The 19723-nt window shown below is 40.2% G+C and overlaps 1 protein-coding gene across 3 annotated transcripts in view; it reads right to left on the reverse strand.

Moving 5' to 3' along the window:
- Window positions 1–19723, reverse strand: part of ARHGEF28 (Rho guanine nucleotide exchange factor 28) — a 100380-nt gene that overhangs the window by 42067 nt on the left and 38590 nt on the right. For all 3 annotated transcript variants that reach the window (XM_074856354.1, XM_074856353.1, XM_074856355.1), the window contains 8 exons: window positions 12885–13015; window positions 10181–10482; window positions 7577–7718; window positions 6165–6276; window positions 2813–2852; window positions 2138–2261; window positions 624–756; window positions 193–248 (listed from right to left, as the gene is read on the reverse strand). In XM_074856354.1, coding sequence (XP_074712455.1) covers window positions 193–248; window positions 624–756; window positions 2138–2261; window positions 2813–2852; window positions 6165–6276; window positions 7577–7718; window positions 10181–10482; window positions 12885–13015 — 1040 coding nt within the window. The remainder of the gene's footprint in view (window positions 1–192; window positions 249–623; window positions 757–2137; window positions 2262–2812; window positions 2853–6164; window positions 6277–7576; window positions 7719–10180; window positions 10483–12884; window positions 13016–19723) is intronic.

A 19723-nucleotide genomic window follows, 5' to 3' on the forward strand; every position in this document is an offset into this window, starting at 1 on the left:
TAAAAATTGTTATTTAAGCACAGCGCTTGCTCTGTTGCTCACGTTAAGACATTTTGACATCCTTTCAGACCTTTGCATACAGACACTGGGTCTGGGCAGACTGTGTGTACTTTCTTTTTTCCTTCATGATGTTTCCAGACCCCTTTGAAAGCAGATATGCTCTAGTAAGAACAGCGCAGTATAGAAGGTTACCTTGGTACACACAGGAGCACACTCCCTGCAGCTCTTATGCACAATCACGTTGCAATCTGAAAGAGAAGGCATGTTTCAAAGCCTCGCACCTAACAGGGTCCCCAGCCTACAGAAAATAGTACTCTGAGGCTTCACCTTTTTTCCTCCTCCAGGTCTGCTTACTAAAGTAGTCCTGAGGATGCTTTGATGTTACAAGCCCCTGGCAATGAGGAAGTTTTTGACTAAATATGGCTAGGAGATGGCCATGGTTCCTTCTGAAGCTGTCATCTGCCATACTTCCTCTCTCTCCCTTGCCATCCTCATGTCATTACAAAAAGGAGGTACATCCAAGTCTAGGCAAGGTTTCTTTTTGAAACAAAACACTGAACCAGGATCTCAAAGCAGGATTTGGAGCACTGTAGGTTCACATGTGAAAGCCATCAACTACTTACGAGAGCACTGCAGTGACTCCTTTCCTAGGAGGGCCTTTTCACAGGCCATACATGGCATAACTCCTGAGAAGGTCCCATTTGTAAAATTGTGTCTGTTCAATTTCTCTTTATCTTTAGTCTCTTTATTTTTTGTCTTCATCCCCAACACCAGAGGCAGGAAAAAAGAAAAAAAATAGGGGACATCAGAAAAGAAGATAAAGCGATTCAATCTTAAAAGCACTAAAACGTTCCCTTTTAAGAGGAAATTATTCTAAAACGTTTATTCTGTGTCCTGAAAGACTTGTAACAGTATACTGTATTATTACATCCAACATCGCTGAATTCCTAAAATGATGCAGGCATTGCTTTCACTGGCAGTTAAGCCAGCATGCATTACCATGGAAGACTGGCAGAAATACATTTATAAAGCTGCAAAAAGGCCAGAAAATAAAAATTTAAGAAGTGTTATTGACTCGCTGCACGCACAAACAAATATCAATGCCTACAACTCCCTGAGGCATGCAAGCAAACTCATGCCTCTGTATTTAAAGCTGCAGTTGTGTAAATTTAGACAACTTGTCTTTAGATCTTAGAAAACATTAGAAATAACTATTTTTAACAAGTGTTATTTAATAAATTCTACCTATTTTCATAGTACTCCCATTGATATGAGTATACATTTCTCCAAGCATCCCTGGTAGTTATACTTTAGGAGATCACACAGACACAGGCTAACATACAGCTGCTGGACCAGACATACATGCTCACAGCCAGTTCTGCCACTCATGAAGATTGCGTCTCAGTCAACCATCTTCACATCCATGTACAGTAGGATATGCTGGGGCACAAGAGGGTGTACTAGAAAGCCTGCAAAACTGCTGAAAGGCCAGCTGGAAAAATCCTGTAGGCCAAATCCATCTGTCAAACTGCTAATTGATGCCATTAATCTATATTTCAGATGTCTCAAAATTAAACCACAGGTAGATTCTAATCTACCTTCCATGGTATGTATGTTTGACTGTGCAGGCCACAAATCTTCAACTTTCGATCACTAACCAGTGCTTACTCATGCAAGAAGTCCCATTAACTTCAAATAATGCAAATTCAACTGGTTATGTGCCAGTGTAGAAGTTAGAGACTCAATTACTTGTTGAGAATAACTGCAAGAACAGTCCCATATTTCTTGATTTTATTTAACAAAGAAAATTATTTCTTAAAGGCAATTTATGCATTTAAACTTTGGTTTAATCATCAAATGAGATTATTAATAACATCAAAAAAATGTCAAGGGAAATACTTGACATTGCTCAGCTAAGGCTATTGTTTAAAAGGAAAGCTGGTTTTTAATATGAAGGCCATTTCAGGGTATCCTGCAGAGGTTTTAAAATTAAAGATAAAAGTTCCTTCCTATTATTTATGTGGTTTTGTAATAAAAACCAACTTATCATTAGATAAAAATTTAGATTCTCATTATAATTCATTTAATTACAGTGACATAATTATACATACTAATATAGACATAAATCCCAAATTACCTTGCACTTATTCCGTGTGCTGGTCATTCTGTTCATCAGAAAGCTGAAAGTCCGACTCACTTTACATTTTTCAGAGTCATTTTTTGAGGGTACAATATATTTATACCAGTCCTCCTTCTGAATCCTAAAACAGAGACCAGTGAAAAAACCTCATTCCAGTGGGAACAGCCCCTTAAAACAGAGCAGAACCTGGATGGAGCTTGTTTCACCTAGTATTTATAATTAGGTGTTTTATTGTGGGTTTAGTTGATGTTATTAAAAAGACTGCAATCCCTCTTCACAAAAGGGAGTAATGCTAGCCCACGGAGTGCTCTGAATGTCCAGTGTCTTACAAGCTCACCTAGATCATGGTTGGTATCAAAAGCTCCCTTCCTTTTATTATGGTGTTTTGGATATTCCTACAGTGGATAGGAGCATATCCCTACTGTACATGTCCCGCAGTGGTGTACAGCAAATCCCCGCTGCAGGACGTGCGCAGCGAGAACAGCACAGAGAGAGCAGTCTGAGCTCAGCACAGGGTTTAAGCATGGGCTTACAGATCCCCTGGGCAGGGAGTGCTCCCCTAACTCGCTGCTAAAAACCCCGTTGCAAGGGGTGCCAAGGCCTCTTCCCCACTCTGCTCCCTAGATGGCATTCTTGCCCAGACCTGCTCCCGGCTGTAACAAGAACCCATACCTTTTCTCTCGGGACTGCTCAGGCAGACTGTATGCTCGCTCTGCAAGACATAAACAGTTATCAGGCACTCAGATTGAAAGGTTATCAGGTTCATTTGAAACACATGACCTCCACCAGGCCAAAAGCTTGTCATTAAGGGCTTGCAATGTCATTTGAAAATTAGGAAAGCAAAAACATATATACATGAGAAGCAGCTTTTCCTAGGGTAAGACCACTGCCTACTAAGCTTTGTTTAGTTGACAGAATCTGCCAGAATTGAGAAGGATATCAGTGAATGCCAGTCTCTACAGTCTGTTTTTAAAAAAAACAATATTTCATTTTTCTTAACAGCCCAGACTTGAATGATTCACACTTCATTTTGCTTTTTACATAATTTGTTGTAAAATATCTTAATGACATTCTTCTAACACTTGCAATTACCTGTTTTAGGCAGCTTTATCTATAGTATTAAAAAAATTTTAAATCCCTCTATCTAAAGAGGAATATTACTACTCTATGTATTGCACAGGACATGTAATGTGTTACAAGTTTACATCCTAGAAACAGTAGAGAGGACTCAAGGAGATACTTTTCAACAAACCGTCTAAAAAGCAAAATAAAAGATAAATAATGCTGTTGGGTTGTTTGGGGGGGGAAAAAAAAAAAAAAGAAAAGGATAGAGACCACTCTACCATTTCAAAATTAGGAGCTATTCCCTTTCACAGACATTTTTTGCAAAGCTACTGCAAGTATGGTTCAGAAAGATACTTAAACCCCTGCCTAAGTCAAAGCATCAGACTATTCTTTAAAGTTAGATACAAACTTAAACACACTTCACTGAATCAGCATGTCTTCAGACAAATGCAGACTTCAGGTTAGTGAGAGCTAGAATATTTACCAAAGAAGCAGCGAGACTAAAAGGGCATTTCAGTTAGTTGCCAGGCACAACCTGTGCCACAGGATGCTTTCGGAAGAAACAAAGGCCATGTACCCATGGGAGATGAAGACAGCCTCATGCAAAAAAGCACTGTGGGGTTGGCATTGAGGTACTTACTACAAGGGTGGAGCAGAGACACTGACTTAGAGAGTGAAAGAGCCTGAAGGAGGGACTGACCACTGTTCATGAGCACACCATCTTCAGAGCAGGGACAAATCCTTTACTGTTACAGCCTGGTTAATACTTTCATGAATAAAAGCAGGTAGTTGTTTTAAACCTGAGCATACTGAAAAGCTTCCATCAGAAGTGGATGGTGATTTCCCACTTTCTTCTTTTACTTGTGCAAGAAGACCATCCTGTTGCCATCTTGCATTTGTCTGCTGTGGCTTACATTTCATTGCAACGTACAACGTCAGCTGCACCTTCCTCCTGCAGAGCTAAGGCCTGAGTGAGATGTCCAAAGCAGAGGGCAGAGGGGAAGGGGCAGGTTTTCAGTGTGCAGACACCTGCACAGGCCCAGACACAATCCCACTACAGCCCACAGAGATCAAGATGAACTATCTGACCTAGCTTCTTGGACCAAGCTCTTGGGCTAGTCCCATACTCAGCTGCAACTGCTCAAAGTGAGCACAGCTGTGCCTACCTCACACAGTAATCACCACTGCCAGCTGCCAAACTCTCTTCAATTCTCCCATCCTTGCAAAATGCTGGCAAGGAAGGGATAAGGCAGAAATCGCTGGTGGCAGGGAAGCACCAGCAGGCACCTCAGCAGCGCACCACCCTCCCTCCCAGCAGCGCACTGTATCTATGGTGTGGGCTGCAGAACAGCCTGTTTCCAAAGCATGAACAGGAAAGGGTTTCCACCTTCTCCACAAGAGAGGTAAAGGTCCAGCACCCAGGAGGAAGGGGAGAGAGAATGAACAGGACATGGGCCTGAACCCAGATCAGGCCAGAGCAGGTAATGGCATCTGGGTGAAGCTTAATGGGCTGTGACACCAACAGTCCCTTAGCTGCAAGGTCAAAAGAATTCTGTTTTAACTTTAAGCACACACACAGCTTTGCTGATCTGCCATCCTCTACTTCTGTGACATACCTCCCTCTTTTTCTTCTGCCTTGTTTTGCCAAAGACTTCTCACCTAATCTGTTGGATACAAACGGTTACAAATACATTAAGTGATGTGGAAAAATACAACACAGCTGTGTGCTGCAGGCTGCAGTACATACTCCTTACAAGGGGACATGAAATCTTACAGCGAATTTGAGCAACCACAAACAAGTTATTTGCTGCACTGCTTAACACAGTTTCTTAAGGAAAAAAGATGTCTGCAGTCACTATATGTCTGCCCATCAGCTTCCTCCATCTCACCTTCCCAACAATTTTTGAATTTGATAACTGGTTTCAAAGTTAACGATAACATTCTCACAACTTTTTTGTGTTTTCACATTCAGTGTCATAGAATCACAGAATGGTTTGGGTTGGAAGAGACCTTCAAAGATCACCTACTCCAATCCCCTGCCATGGGCAGGGACACCTTCCACTAGAGGCCAGGTTGCTCAAAGCCCCGTCCAACCTGGCCTTGAACATTTCCAATGACAGGGCATCCAAAATTTCTCTGTGAGTTCATCCCATGTGGTTTACTGTAATTCCCATGTCTTACCTCTTGCTCAGGACTAGTGGAAAGCTAAAGGTATACTGGAGGGAGAGACAAGCTGGAAGTATTGCAATGGCCAGGGTTAAGGGACAGAGGCCAAGTTTCTTGAAATGCAAGGGTTTATGTGATGTGATCTACATGAAAAGCACAGTATATGTATTTCATGTTTTGCATGTTTTTCAAATATAGCCCATACCTTTACTGCGCAAAGTGTGGGTTGCATTCTAAATATGAAACTATGTGTCTAGAAATAAAGCATGTTAGAAACAATTTGTAAAAAATTACAAGCTTCTTGCAGAGACATCTCTGACTCCACTTGATGGAGAAGATGGGTTCTGCTTCCCAGCCGGTGGAGATGACAATAGCCCATCCATGTTTCAGAGATTCCCCGGGATCTATGGGAAGCTGGGGCCATCTACCTTCTTTGACATCTCTTCTGTGTCATCTTGAGCTTCCTCGTGGTCTCTGCTGGGCACACCCAGTGGGAGGCTGGGGTAAGGATCTTCTGAAAAGAAGAGTACTGCCCTTGCCTACATTACTTTTTCTCACTAATGGTCTCCTAGTTTGTGTGTCCTCCCAAGGATCAGATATCAGGGAAGGCATGATGAGGCAGTAGATGGGAGAAGAGCAAGGGATGATGGTAGGGGTACCCAAAGGCAACCAAACCCTGCTTTCACATGGCAAGGTCTGTGTACACAACAGCCCTGAATAAAGCCGTCAGCACTGGGCCTGAAGCCAGCAGGCACGAGATGAGGCTGTGTAGGTGCAAAGCCACAGCACTGACCTTCATTCGAATCCCCAGCTGCAAAGTCCTGAGGAATGCAAGGTCTTCCTAATAAACCTTTGGGCGAGGAGTAGGAATATGAGCGCGACCGAACCCCAGACACTGTGCATTCCTACAAGAAATTGCAGCAAATTAAAACTTGTGTCATTTTGAAAGTCATCAGCAACAGAAACAAAATAAATCAGTGACTGAATTTCTGAAAGACAGATGGCTGACCACGTGTACACATTTTCTTGGCTTCATTAAAGCTTTAAGTTGAAGTACAATTTTTGATGACTTCATTTGAATTCTTAGGAAGTCTGTCATATTTCCACTATGATAAATTTTTGTACATTACAGGAAATAATTTCTGGGTGCAAGTTAGACTATGAGAAAGCTTACATTCTTCTCCAGTTTGGTGGCAAGCACCATCCAAACAGTGTTGTTGGCCATTATTTCTGATGACCAAGCTATCTTCTTTTACCAAGCCAGCCATTAATCTTAGTACTTTAATACCTCAAGACATTTCATGGAGACTAATGCCCTGCTTGGCAATTATTGATGTCAGAGATTCAAAAGAAAGGCGTGAGCCTCCTTCTCTTTTCTGGGTTTCTTTTGTTGCGCTTGAAAAGATTTTCTGATTCCCAAATATGTCAATGATAAGGCTTGAAAGGAAACCCCCTGATTTTTGATACATATTTACATTTCAACAGAGCCTACTCCTAAACTGCTTACCTTACTGTTTTCAAAAGTAGCCCTAACAGAATTCAGTGTTTGTGTTGGACTCTTTCTCCCTTCTTGTAATCATTTGCTGAAGGTCAGATAAAACTCCACAGTGACAAGAAGTCTGTCTAATAAAAACATAAAGAATCCATACGAACAACAACTAACTCTATGTATGTGTCTGAAGATCTTAGAAACGGCACCATGGTCTAATGAAAACGAATGTAGCCAGGATACTTTAGAAAGCCATTAATAAAGAGGAGAGATTTGCACTGGTCAATGCACAAAACCCAACTGATTTTCCCTGAGTCTGGCAATTGTTTTAAAACAGGCAGCAGGCTGGTTTTATACTTTACAAAGCTGTTACCCTTTCACATAACTACAGCTGGTTAAACATTTCCTCACTAAATATATTTTGGTTAGAAAATGCTGATTCACTGAACCTGAAATATTTCTTTTGAAACACTTCTGATAAATGATGCTTTTTTCAAAGCTGAAGTACATCTCTGATGGATCCTTCTCATGGCTACTGCCAACCCGAGCCACAAACAGGGATCTCCAGCTCCACAACCCTGTGCATGCTGCTCTCCAGAGAGACTAGCACTGCCGAATAGGAACTCATTTTTTGCCTTCAGATTCAGATGTTTCTCACATGTTTTCAGTGATTTACTTAAAAGGAAAACAATGCAAACCAAGATAGTATCAAATACCTTGGGCTGCAGACTGGTAGGTAAGTCTAATCCATCTCCGCTACAAGCCATGGTCTCTGAAGAGGCGAGGGGAGGGTAGGGAACACAGGGTCTGTCTGAAACACCGCTTCTGCCATCTACTTCAAGGTCACTGAGACTTGTGCTGAAGCAGAAAACAAAGTCTTTAAGTCACATGAATTCTAGTAACAATCCATCTCAATCTTAATGCAAGCAAAGATACTGCTGTAGACTCTGATTAGTGACAACCCAAACCACCATGATTATGTGTGCCCAGACACGCTCCGAGTCCCCTCTCAGACTTGTGGGAACCTGGTCAAGGTCCTCAGCCACTCTGTACAGGACTTGTCTGACCCAACCTTGTGGATCTGCAGTACAGACATTTGCATCACCCATGATCATGCAGACTCCAATGATTTTCAGACCCATGTTCAGCATCTCCCTTAAAATGAGATGTTTTGTTCCACACATGTACCTACGTCTCTATATAGATAAGGAGTCGTGAGACAACTAGCTCAGATTTCAATATGAAGATATGTGGGTATATATGGATATTTTGTGCATGTGTGTATTTGAAAGATATGATGTGGTTATTCACACACATCTTTTTTTCTACATCTGTGACTTGATGCAGGATGGAAGAGAAAACTAACAAGAGAGATGAAGGAGGGTCTGAGATAGTTTATGAGATTCATTTCAAAAGATATAAACTTAAAAACATATAGGACTACAAACAGACTGAAAAATCTCTGGCTAAATCAATACTTCAAACACCTAAAGACTATTCGATTGGTGAGGGTTCCGGAGCAGGAGAGTGCAGTATCGTTTCTCAGCAGTACCAGGGTTTCCCAGGATGGCTCCCATTAGCTGCAAGAGCAAGTTCATGGTCTCTTCATCAGAGTGACCAGAAGGAACGGTTGACTGATTGCAATAACATTCCAGCCTTACAACATAAAACTTTAAATTATGTGTGGTATTTCTAAATAGCCAGAGTTCCTACCAGGAATAATAGCACAACAATTCCTTCACACACCACTACAATTCACTTTGTCGAAGAGCAAATCTATTGATACTGTCCAAAATTACTTCTTTATTACACTTCTGAAGACCACCTTTTGCAATGTTTCCTAGTAATAGCCCATGTGGCGTCTCAGAAACAAGTTATTTAACTGCATTATCAGTTACTGTCACATTTTAAAATTGGAAAAGTAACACGTGTCTATGTCAACAGACAAGTGTATATGTCTTACTGGGGTTAACTTACCTGGGGAATTTTTCTGGCATAAAAAGCTGGTTAAAAATCTGCTACATAACTTGCCACATCACCTCAGATACTTCACGGAAGGTGCTGCTGGAATTACATACTAAGTCTTTTTTCATGTGTAATGTTTGAGTCACTCACCATTGACAAATTAAGGTCAATCATATCTCTCTGAAAATTCATATAAGCTCTTAAAGCTCATACATAGGTACCTGACCTAGGTCTTACAAAAGGTGGGAATATCTAAAAATGTATAGGAGAAAAATGTTTATGACAGAGAGGCAGAAGAAGATTATAGTAAACTACATGATATCCCCATAGCTAGCAAAAATAAAAGGTTTGGGAAAGAACAACTCTTAGTCTGACATTTGTTGTCTTATCTGTGTTAAAAGATTCCTCCTAGTGGGACTTTACAGTTGCATAAGAAACTTAAAATTAAGGTAGAGAAAACTGTTATTGTACACTTTAATCAACAATGGAGAGACACTACTGCATCCTTACTGTTTTTACATAGAACTGATGCCCTCCCTCTAACTAGTCCAAACACTCTTGAAAGGTGGAAGACAGATTCAAACTTCCTCCTGTACAAGAAGGAACTGATTTCATGTCTCTTCTATCCAAAGAAGCAATAAAGCCCTTTTACTAAGGAAATCTACTGATTGTTAACAACAAAAATTATAGTTTCATCTTCAAAGCTCTCTGCATTCCTGAAGCCAACCAGTTCCCAGCATAACCTGAAGCCACCTGGAGGAGGGTCCTCAGACAACTGGCTCTATTGGCAGCAAACCTTGTGTCCCAGCAAAAGAGAAGAAAACAGCCTAAACCTATCAGAAATGTGAGCTGTACTTTGCATTGTGTCTTCTGAGGTAAAAAAATATATGCAATCAGGAATAAGTTGGTCCATCTAGAGGCCATGCAAAGAATGGAAAGAATCCCAGAGAGTTCAACAGATTTTGGAGTATTTTCTTAATGGAAGATGTAAGTGAGGAAAACTAGGGTGAAATTCTCATTTCTGACAAAAATGCCACAATGGAAACTCTTATACTGAACAGTTGTTTGGTTTTTTTTTTAAAAAGAATACATACAAGAAAAAAAGGTATATAAGTACAAATTTGCATTAAAAATTAATTTACTTAGAGGACACCTTTTATTTGTTAAAAATGTCTGCATAACTATTTTATGAAAACAGATCATTCATTTAAATTTAATTTAAATATCAGTAATTGAAAACAGTGATTTTACCTCAGTAATAGTATTTATTACTCCAGACTCTGCTTCATCTTTTGAAATACAAGTTTATCATAAATAATCCTTATTGTGGCCATATCATCAAGGCAATTTCATACCTTCTTCTTTTCATGTCAGCATAAAGTTGGCCCCGATCCTTAGTTAATCCCTGGGTCTTTAATGGAAGGTATGAATCTGCTCCACATGGATCAGAAGTTGAAACCGTATGTCTTAAACCTGCATTTTCTCCATTTTTCACTGGCCTTTGATTTCCTGCATTTGGAACATATATATATTGGTCATTCTCCTCAAGGGAGGGAGATGAAGAGCTCTTAGCCATCAGGATTGAGTTGGTGGGATTCAGACATGTATCACCGCTGACACCATCTCCATGAACATAGTTAGTCTCTATATCTCCAGCCTGCAGAGAAAAAAATGAATGCTTGTAAGAGGCAGTAACAAGAGGTACTGTCAGGGAACAAGGACCAGATTAGTTTGCCATTTTATTTATGGTTATATATTTTGTCTTTTTTGCCCTATTACTTTTTACAGCACATGAATTGAAAGCAAGTTATGTGGCTAAGAGATTGCGAGAGCATTACTTTTTTCAATAATTAGAGTAGCCGTGAATTGGTACTTGCAAGTCTAATGGATTTCTCACTCACATTTATACCTTTTGTTAAATGTATCAGTTAATATATTTATAGCTTTTATTAAAAAATATCTTTGAGTCAAGCAAAAAATATGCATAATACATTAGCATGGGAGACATACGGAGGAGAACTCAAACACTGTGCAATTTCATTTGGAAAAATCAGCCTACACATCATGCACTTTTATTTTTCCAGCACCAATTTCCTAAGCTTTGAGATAAATATACATGACCTGCAACAGAGGTTCTCCAGGGGAAGGAGGGAAAGATATCTTTATTTTTTTGTCATTAAGCAATTATGGGCATGAAACACCCCTCCTCTTGCACAAAGACAAGAACAGAGTTGGGAATTATGATTTCTCAGGTACAGGGATCAGCATCTAGATCCTGGTAACAATTCTTTGTGCAACTGAGGTTGAATTCTCCTGTTGACTCTGCAGAAGATACTAAAATACAATTTATTCTCAGTCTTTTAGTTAGATGTTACTGTCATCTATTTAAACACTGAATAATCCTGAAAAGTCACGTGGCCAGTGAAAACACTCAACCCCCAAAAAGCACCTCCATGAAAACAAGAAGAAAGAAAGGATTGCAAGCCTCTCCAAAGCCCTGGTCTTTCAGATTGCTGACTTCCTCCTCTCCAACCCCATTTGAGATGTGCTTTCATCCCCATCACAATGATGGTTCTCTTAGTAAAAGACAGAAAGAACTGCTGTCTTTTTTACAGCAGCCCGTATTTGCATTCAAAGATATGGCCCATGCAAGTCTGGAAGAACTTCTGTTGCACTGTGCAGATGAGATGCACAAAGGTTAAATGCTTCTCTCAGGTTTTACGCAGCTGTTCCTCCCTTCCAAATTACTCAAGCCCGAGCAGAGTTTCCTCTCAGCACCAGAGGGACTTCCTCTGGCAGTCGCTCCAGCTCCTGCTGTGTGGTGCATAAGGGAGAATTTGGCCCCAATCAGCAATTTAACAATGTTGAACATGGCTATGTATTTAGCAAAGGTTAGTAATCCAAGGTGAAAGATTCTTTAGCAATATACTCAGGTAACATCTGCATCTGTAAAGGAGCTGCACTTCTGCAGCTCTGTCCTCCCAATCTGGATATTGTTAAAATCAAGGGTTTACAGATTGCATATATAGTCTCCTGCCAGGTGCTCACTCCTAGGTCATTATTTCATGCATCTCTCTGTAACCTTAGGTGTATTTTGAACATGTTGGCCTCTGACTGAAACTTTCATCTCAGCTGTCACAATGAACTGGATCTGCAGTGAATGCAGTGGGTGAAGTGTTTTGAGAAAAAAAATAAGAAAAAAAAAAAAATCACGCTTGTAAGGTCTCAGCCAACTTCTAACATTATGATCTGATCATTTCACCCCAGGGAGAGTCCACAACAGCTTACAAATAAATAAAACACTTCACCCATCACTGAAACAGCTACAGGTCACCAGAATTTGGTGGCTGTTTAACTACACACAACCACTATACACAAGAGTTGGACTATTCCCCCTTGCCCAAGTTTTGATATCTGAGTGTGACCATGGTGAAGGGATTTCAGGTGCAACATGGTGATGTAAAATATAATTTGGTCTGGACACTCCAGCTCATCTCCAGTGCTGGTGACAAATAAATCAGAAACATTAATACTAAGCCAGGATCTCCAGCATCAGAATGCTCCGTGCCAGCTGTAGGACATGGACTTCACCTTTTCAGCAATATCTCATTTTTGCTGAGCCTATAAGCTTAGCTATAAGCTTATAATTAACTTCTGAAATTAGCCAGCATCAGCAAATTTGTCTCCTGTGAATGTACATACAATTCAGAAAATCTGAAGTTCACATGAGCAAGTTACATTGTGTTAAAGTTTCTTAGAAAGAAGCAAATACCATTTAGCTCACAAACACACAGAAAAGATACTAAGAGCTGCCTTAGAGTTCTCCCTGCAGGCTAGGGATAATAATTCTTATCATCAGCTGAATCTGTTAAAAGGGACCTCATAAATGGGTTAAAAAATGAAGCTGAGAAGAGTAAGGTATTGCCATTTTTATTTTAGAGCTCTGCTAATTGAACCCACACCACTTCTGACAGATCCAGAAGATCCTACTACCACACAAATAAGCTACTTTAACAGAAGACAATGAAAAATTTACCAAAAGTTCAAACATAAGCTTACTTGGTCTACTACCATGCAGTTTGCATACACTTCATCACTTCCACTCAGCATGGCAGAAAGTCTGGTTGCATCAAAGGAAGTAGGTGGAGCCTTGAGTTTTCGGAATACATCAAGAGTAGAGTGTCTCTGCTCTGGAAAAAATAAATTGTGGAAAACATGCCATTAAATCTCAAACCGTTTTCTACTCATGTACATATACTGTCATAAAAATGGCAAAGTTAAACATTAAGCACCAAATATTAGGATTACAATTTGAGTAATATCCATGTGGCCACTCAAAAATCTGCCCATTTTGTAATTGCCTAACACTTACTATATGTTCCAAGAATCCTATAGTTGACAAGACTCTAAAAGGTACCCCAGCGTCATTCATATATCTTAAAAATAAGTGTTCCTGTACCTTGGTTAGCAAAACATTTTATTTTCCACCTAAGATAGAACTTCGTAGAGATCTGTGGCTGCAGAAGTACATAGGACAAGATTTATGGGCTGGGATGAAATATGCATGATTCTGGCCTTTATGTTAAACACCTAACATCTGATACATTATATAAATGGAATAGTGTTCAATTGCAGTCAAATAATGACTCTCCTAAACCATTCTACCTACTGGGAGCAACATAAATACTAACCTTAAACCAACAAAGCAGACTACTGTTCTTTAAAAAAAAAAAAAAAAATCAACAAAATTGTAAGAGGGATGTAAATAAAATACCACTGATAGTGCTTTTACAGGGTAACAGCAATCTATCAAGATATGACCATGAACAAGACGTTTGGGATGAAGACTGCATCTGATCTGCTTTTGGTACTGAAATGAGAAATTATCAGTTTCACCAGAAATCATTAACGGAAGTTCAGAGTTCAGTTTTCAATAGTGTGCTCATGACTGCAAATATTATAAAAAGCTGCATGGGCTGACTCTTGATAAAGAGGCTTTGAGCCGCAGAAAACTTAACCAAGTGGTACAGAGACATTGTCAGTCTGTCCTGCAGGCCCACTTCTCTTAAAGCTGCTTACAAGTATGAAGATCATGCACCAATCCAGCATTTGAGCTGGTACTCAAGACCTTGTATTATCTTCTGATTGTAAAATGAACAAAATTTGACAAAGTGGAAACCAGTTTTGTTCTAGACTGTGTAAAAATAGGCTAAAAAAAAGAATTTAAAAAAATCACAGTTGTAACGTAATTTTCCTTATTTTAAGATGCTGTAAGTCAAGCATTGCCACTGGACGTCAACTGAGATAGACTAGCATAAGAACAATGTGATAGAGAAAAGTATCATATATCCACAATCAAAACTCTTAATAAACTTAATTCCTGTTTGTTATTGAAAATTATGCAAAAGATCCTTCTCAGTCTGCATCAGAAATTTATTTTCTGTAAAGGTGGAAAAGAAACGATACCACTTTCCCCAGGCTACATTCCTAAAGTAGTGTAACTGCTTTTAGAAGATCACAGAATTATATAGCATGGTTTGGGTTGGAAGGGAACTTTAAAGATCATCTAGTCCAACCACCCTGCCATGGGCAGGGACATCTTTCACTAGATCAGGTTGCTCAAAGCCCCATTCAAAATGCCTATGGCCATGAGATTGTAAGAAAAGATATAATGAAGAAATGGCACTGGATTAGAAACTATACTTGACAAGGTCTGGGGCATTTGTTCCTTTGGAAAGAAAGAAAAAAAAAAAAAGAAGTCCCAGACCACTGCCAAAACTGCAATGCTACACCACAGCTTTTATTTAATTTTAAGATGCTATCTCATAAAGCTCAAGAACAGTAAGCTCTGTACTTAGAGAAAACTGGAAATTCCCATTTAGAAATGGCACACTATGAATTATTTGGTTTCTAGTCCTGGCAGGCCCTGTGGGACCTCATACCACTAAAACATCCTTACACTTCTCATTTTGCTTCTCCCTCCTGCCAGAATTTTAACATGATTTTAGAGACTTCCATCCTGCGAACTGCTAAAGCTACAAATCATTTCCTTATGTCTGCCAAGATCCCAAAGCCTTTGTTTATAAATAGTAAAAAAGCATTGTTTTCTGCAGCAGTTCATCAGACTTTGGCAGCTAGAATCATATGGAAATGTGATTTGGCAAAACTGGCAGTACTTTCTTGTGGCAAGGAAATCTTTCCAAGGGATGGTCTTAAACCAATGGCCAGGAAGAATAAAAATGTCAGACTTTCCATTGCTTCTTTTATGCTTAGTACCTTCCCCAGCACGCACTCCCTCTCGTATATAAACCCACTGGGTACAACTGGCAAAGGCAGTATTCGGCTCCAGTGCTACTCTGCACAGGTTCAATACATACCCCTGAAGAACAGCCCAGGCACTAGGGATTCCCGAATCATGGTGTAAAACCGAGCCTATGGAGACAGTTTCTTGACATTAGCAACAGTCCCCACTGCTGGGGTCTTCACAGACAGTTAATGGACTGCACTACAAATTATACATCCCGAGCCAGTAACAACAAATTACTTCGCATTTTTATTTATATAGCAACTTCTAATACCACATTTTACATTATTTTAAAATTCTGTAAGAGAGTAACAACCTAAGTAACAGCTTCTGAAGCAAGCTGCTGCAAATACAAGAAGTTATGTTAGACTATGTTATCTGCAGTACTTTCCATGGGTAAATCTTTGATTATCGCTGCTAAACACCCTATGTTTTTCTGGTGATGGTCCAGTCAGTCTGTTGTTAATGGTGAGATGTCTAAAAAAATTATTCACTGGGGTTTTAAATGAACAGACATAAGGTAGTGGGTTATTTTGGGCTTCAATTTGCAGTATGACCCCACTGTACCTCCTTACTCCCACTCCACCCCCGCAATCTCAAACATGCATGAAGGGACGACTACATCAAGCTAACTTTGTAACATGAGAAGTATTTAAAGACTTTGATGAATGCAGAGGAGAGCATAATTAATTACACATTGACTGTGCTAGTAATTTATTTCCACTGGACAGGCCTGCATAGTTTAAAAAGTGACAAAACTGTCACAAACATCCACATCACACACTGCATTCATACAGCCCCACTAATTGCCTCCAGCCTGCCTCACTGGCTACAAGTCATCTTGGTCTTATGGGCACTATCAGCAGACCTTCCTCCAGGTTAACACGGCAGCAAGCAATATCTCGCTGCACTGGGTACCAGTAGTAATATGCAGCAAGGCTGTCCTTGCCTGAAAGATGAGTAGTATCAGCAAAATACATTTTCAAACGACATGTCTCAAAAATCTTCCCTACCCATTCAAAATGCTTATTCTCATTGCAGATGAGCACTTGAGTAGAGATTATGGAAAGACAGATAAGACTGTCAGGGCAAACTGGCACTTCTTGTAAGAGCGAAGGTGTCCCAAAGTTTTAGCTCTGAAAGGTGTTGGTAATGGATGTCAACATGCTTACTAAGGTAAAAATTACTCGAATACAACACAGCAGAACTGACTCTGGTACCAAAACAACGCAGCAAGTACAGCTCACCAAGCTGATCCCACTGCCAGAGCTGAATGCTCTCTGGTTGTATACTGTGCCATGACCACAGAAAAATAATAAAATAAAGGCATGTCTCCTTTAGCAGAGCCTGTGGCTCTCTGCCATCTTCCTGGTAAACAGTCAAGAAAGATGTATGTGTTATTTAGATGTAGGTGAACAAAAGCTACAGTGCTGGGAAGGATAATCTCCAAACATGGATAAAATAAAGATCCTTGATCAACGAATAACTAGGCACAAGATCTTTACATCTTCTGTAATGTTGTCATCAAAGCAACACAGCAAAGGCTGCACATTTTACCAGGCACAAAAGCTTATGAAAATACTTTAAAAAAACCACATGATCATCATAGCAATAATTCGAAACATATTTTATGTTGGTGTAAGAAAATGTATAGCCTTGAATGACCTGTGTTGGAAAATGGCAAGAACGTAACACTGACTGATCCATAAACATCAAAACTTAAATCATTCTATGAGAGAGCACACAGAAAAAGAGGAGTGAAGTACATCAACATCACCAAGCCAAGAGCCAGGATAGAAATTACAAATTCCCTTCTCTAGATACAATGAATAGTTTTCAGACAGCTCATCACATCTACCCCCAGCAATCTGAGCAGGCGTTAATGTATAACTGGAAGTAACAGAGCTAAGGAGACAGTGAAAAATGCAGGCAGCTAAACACATGGGTCATGCAGGACTGCAGAAATACTCCTCTAAATCTAGAAGTGGTCACCTGAATTTGGAGAAAGAAGCCCACACTTTCCTGGTGAGGGGTAAACCGAAGTGACATGCACATCTGTAGATGTGGACCATACAACCAGTTTCAATGGGAGATCTTAATCCCTAATCCAGGTGTCTTAGTGCTTCTTTCAGACAATGCAACTACTCATAACAGCAAAATTAAGCGAGTATATAAGAATAGCATTATACAGAGGGTATAGCAAGGTAGGCTTTGAAGTGCTGTTGTCATAAAGATGAACATTTAACTGTCCTAAATCTACAGAGTGGAAACCAAAGAACTCTGTTTCCTATATATTACATGGAGAGAATCAGGCATCTGGATGCTAGAAATCATACCATTATGTTCGAGACGTGGTCCTAAAGTGGCCAATAAGAAGCACTGAGGATAAAGGCACTTGTCAATCACTGACTTTGATCTTTGTCACCTAAAGGTAGGATGTGAGAAAGCATCTCTTTCCAACATAGGATTCACAGTCCTGACCTCCCTCCCTGAAACAGGCACCTTACGTACTACACAAATGAATATAGAAACAGAAACAAGTTGATGTCTCATTTTATACAACAGCACAACCGATAAAGTACTTTGATGCTCAGTTTCAACTCCCACTCTGCCCAAGTGGACTTGGTGCATAACTCCCACCTCCCAGCACAGTGGGAGACTTGTCAGAGACAGATATTCTCAGCACCCCTGAAGGTTGATAAAGCCTCCAGAAAGGCTCTGAGAGTCACTGCCTCTGAACAGGTAGGACTATGCAGCGCAAGAGGAAGGGAGAAGAAGAGACCTGCTTTATGGCCATTTCACATTAAATAACAAAATAAATAGCATTAGGGATCTTGCAGAAAGCAACAAAACTTAGACCCCCCTTTCCAGCCCAATCACTAAGACACAGTCATGATCACATTCTCTGTTGAGTCTAATCAACCTTTAATTATGCCATGCACATGCAGCCTCAGCAGCAGGGAGTCTGCAATGCACAGCCCAAAAGGCGCACAGCCTGCACTTGGCTCCTGCCAGCCCCCAGGAGTTCAGGGGGAAGACAGGGGCTCCACCAACCAGTTTGAGAGGTCCCCAGGCAGGGACAAAAGCTGACCTTGGGGCATGCAGGGAACTTAAAATCTGAAAACACTGATGCGTATGGTGCAAAGTGGTGTGTGAGACTTTCCACTTCGGACGTTCCCACTGGAGGTTTGCACAGTTCCTCTGCTTCCCAGGGGAAACAACCCCAGACCAGGAAACCAACAGCCTGCTGATTCAGAGGGGAAGGGAAGAGGCTGACATTTCATTGCCCATATTAGCTGGAGCACCCTGCACAGGTACACAATGACTTCATGATTTTCAGGGTGGGGAGGAAGAATACTGCACTGTTTCCCACTGGGCACTAAAGTGTCTTGTTCACTGAGACCTGAACTTCTGCATGAAGTAAGTGCAGCTGTGAGGTACGTGCCCCACACCTGCATGTCAGGATCAACTGGCCATGTCCAGATACTACCAGAAAAAAACACAGATCATGAGCATAGATCATGAGTCTGCTGTTCCCTTGCAGAGGCACTTCTTCCACCCCGCAGGCAGACAGGATTTCAATTCCCCAAGCACAAGTGAACCCTTGGACTTTACCACTAAAACATGCACCCAAGAGCACCTTCTTGCTCCAATATATTGTCAGCTGTGCATATAAGCCACATGTGTTGGTATACTATTAACAGGGATGGGAAACAAGATGCAATACTATAACATGAAAACACCAGATCTGTATACAGTGCTTTACAACAGGTGAAGTATTAAAAAACAAAAACCAAACCAGTCTAAAGGTAAAATAAGTAACAACAGAAGTGCCATGGAGGATGGGTGTGCTGCTACAGCATTTACAGATAAAATGAGTCCTTATGAGAGATGTAAAGAACACACACCATGCAACTTGCAACCCACTTCATCTTCTTGGCAAAACTGCATGTTCATCCATACACATTGCAGAAACTCCTATGTGCTTGGGAAATACTGGATTTCCTCATGAATAAAAGTAAAAAGTTCAGAAAGTTTTATGCATGTTAAAATGTGCATTCTGTACACATTTTTCACTCTAAAACTAGTTCAAAGTCTCAGTCTGTGTAAACATGATTCTCCTGGCTCGCTGACTTTAATGACACTGATGAATCTTACTTCTCTTATTTTTCCCCTTTCTGAAACACAAAAAAGCAGTTTTATGGAAGGAGGCACAAATTACATTTTTGCCATTCTTTCTCTTCATTTCTTTGCTTTTAAATGTAGCAAAAATTTATCTTTCCTCATTAAAGCCTTCAATGATAATTCTTTCTAACATAAACTTGCTGGTCAGTGACTTTCAACCTCCTTAAAACCCCCTTTATCATACCGACAACATTTATAATGCTGACCTCCCAAAGGAGGACAATGTCTAACTGTGCAAAGACAGTAACTGACCCTGCCACCAAAAAGAGTAACTGACCCTTTCTTTACAGAAAGCGAAAGATTTCCCTCTTTTTCTGGTAAGATTTTTGTACATAATTTAAAAAAAATTCCTGTTAGCTGTTGAGGTGTATTTGAATTACCAAATTCTCCCTAAATGAAAACTGTAACG

The sequence above is a fragment of the Strix uralensis genome, chromosome Z (assembly GCF_047716275.1).
Source record: "Strix uralensis isolate ZFMK-TIS-50842 chromosome Z, bStrUra1, whole genome shotgun sequence".
Taxonomy (NCBI): Eukaryota; Metazoa; Chordata; class Aves; order Strigiformes; family Strigidae; genus Strix; species Strix uralensis.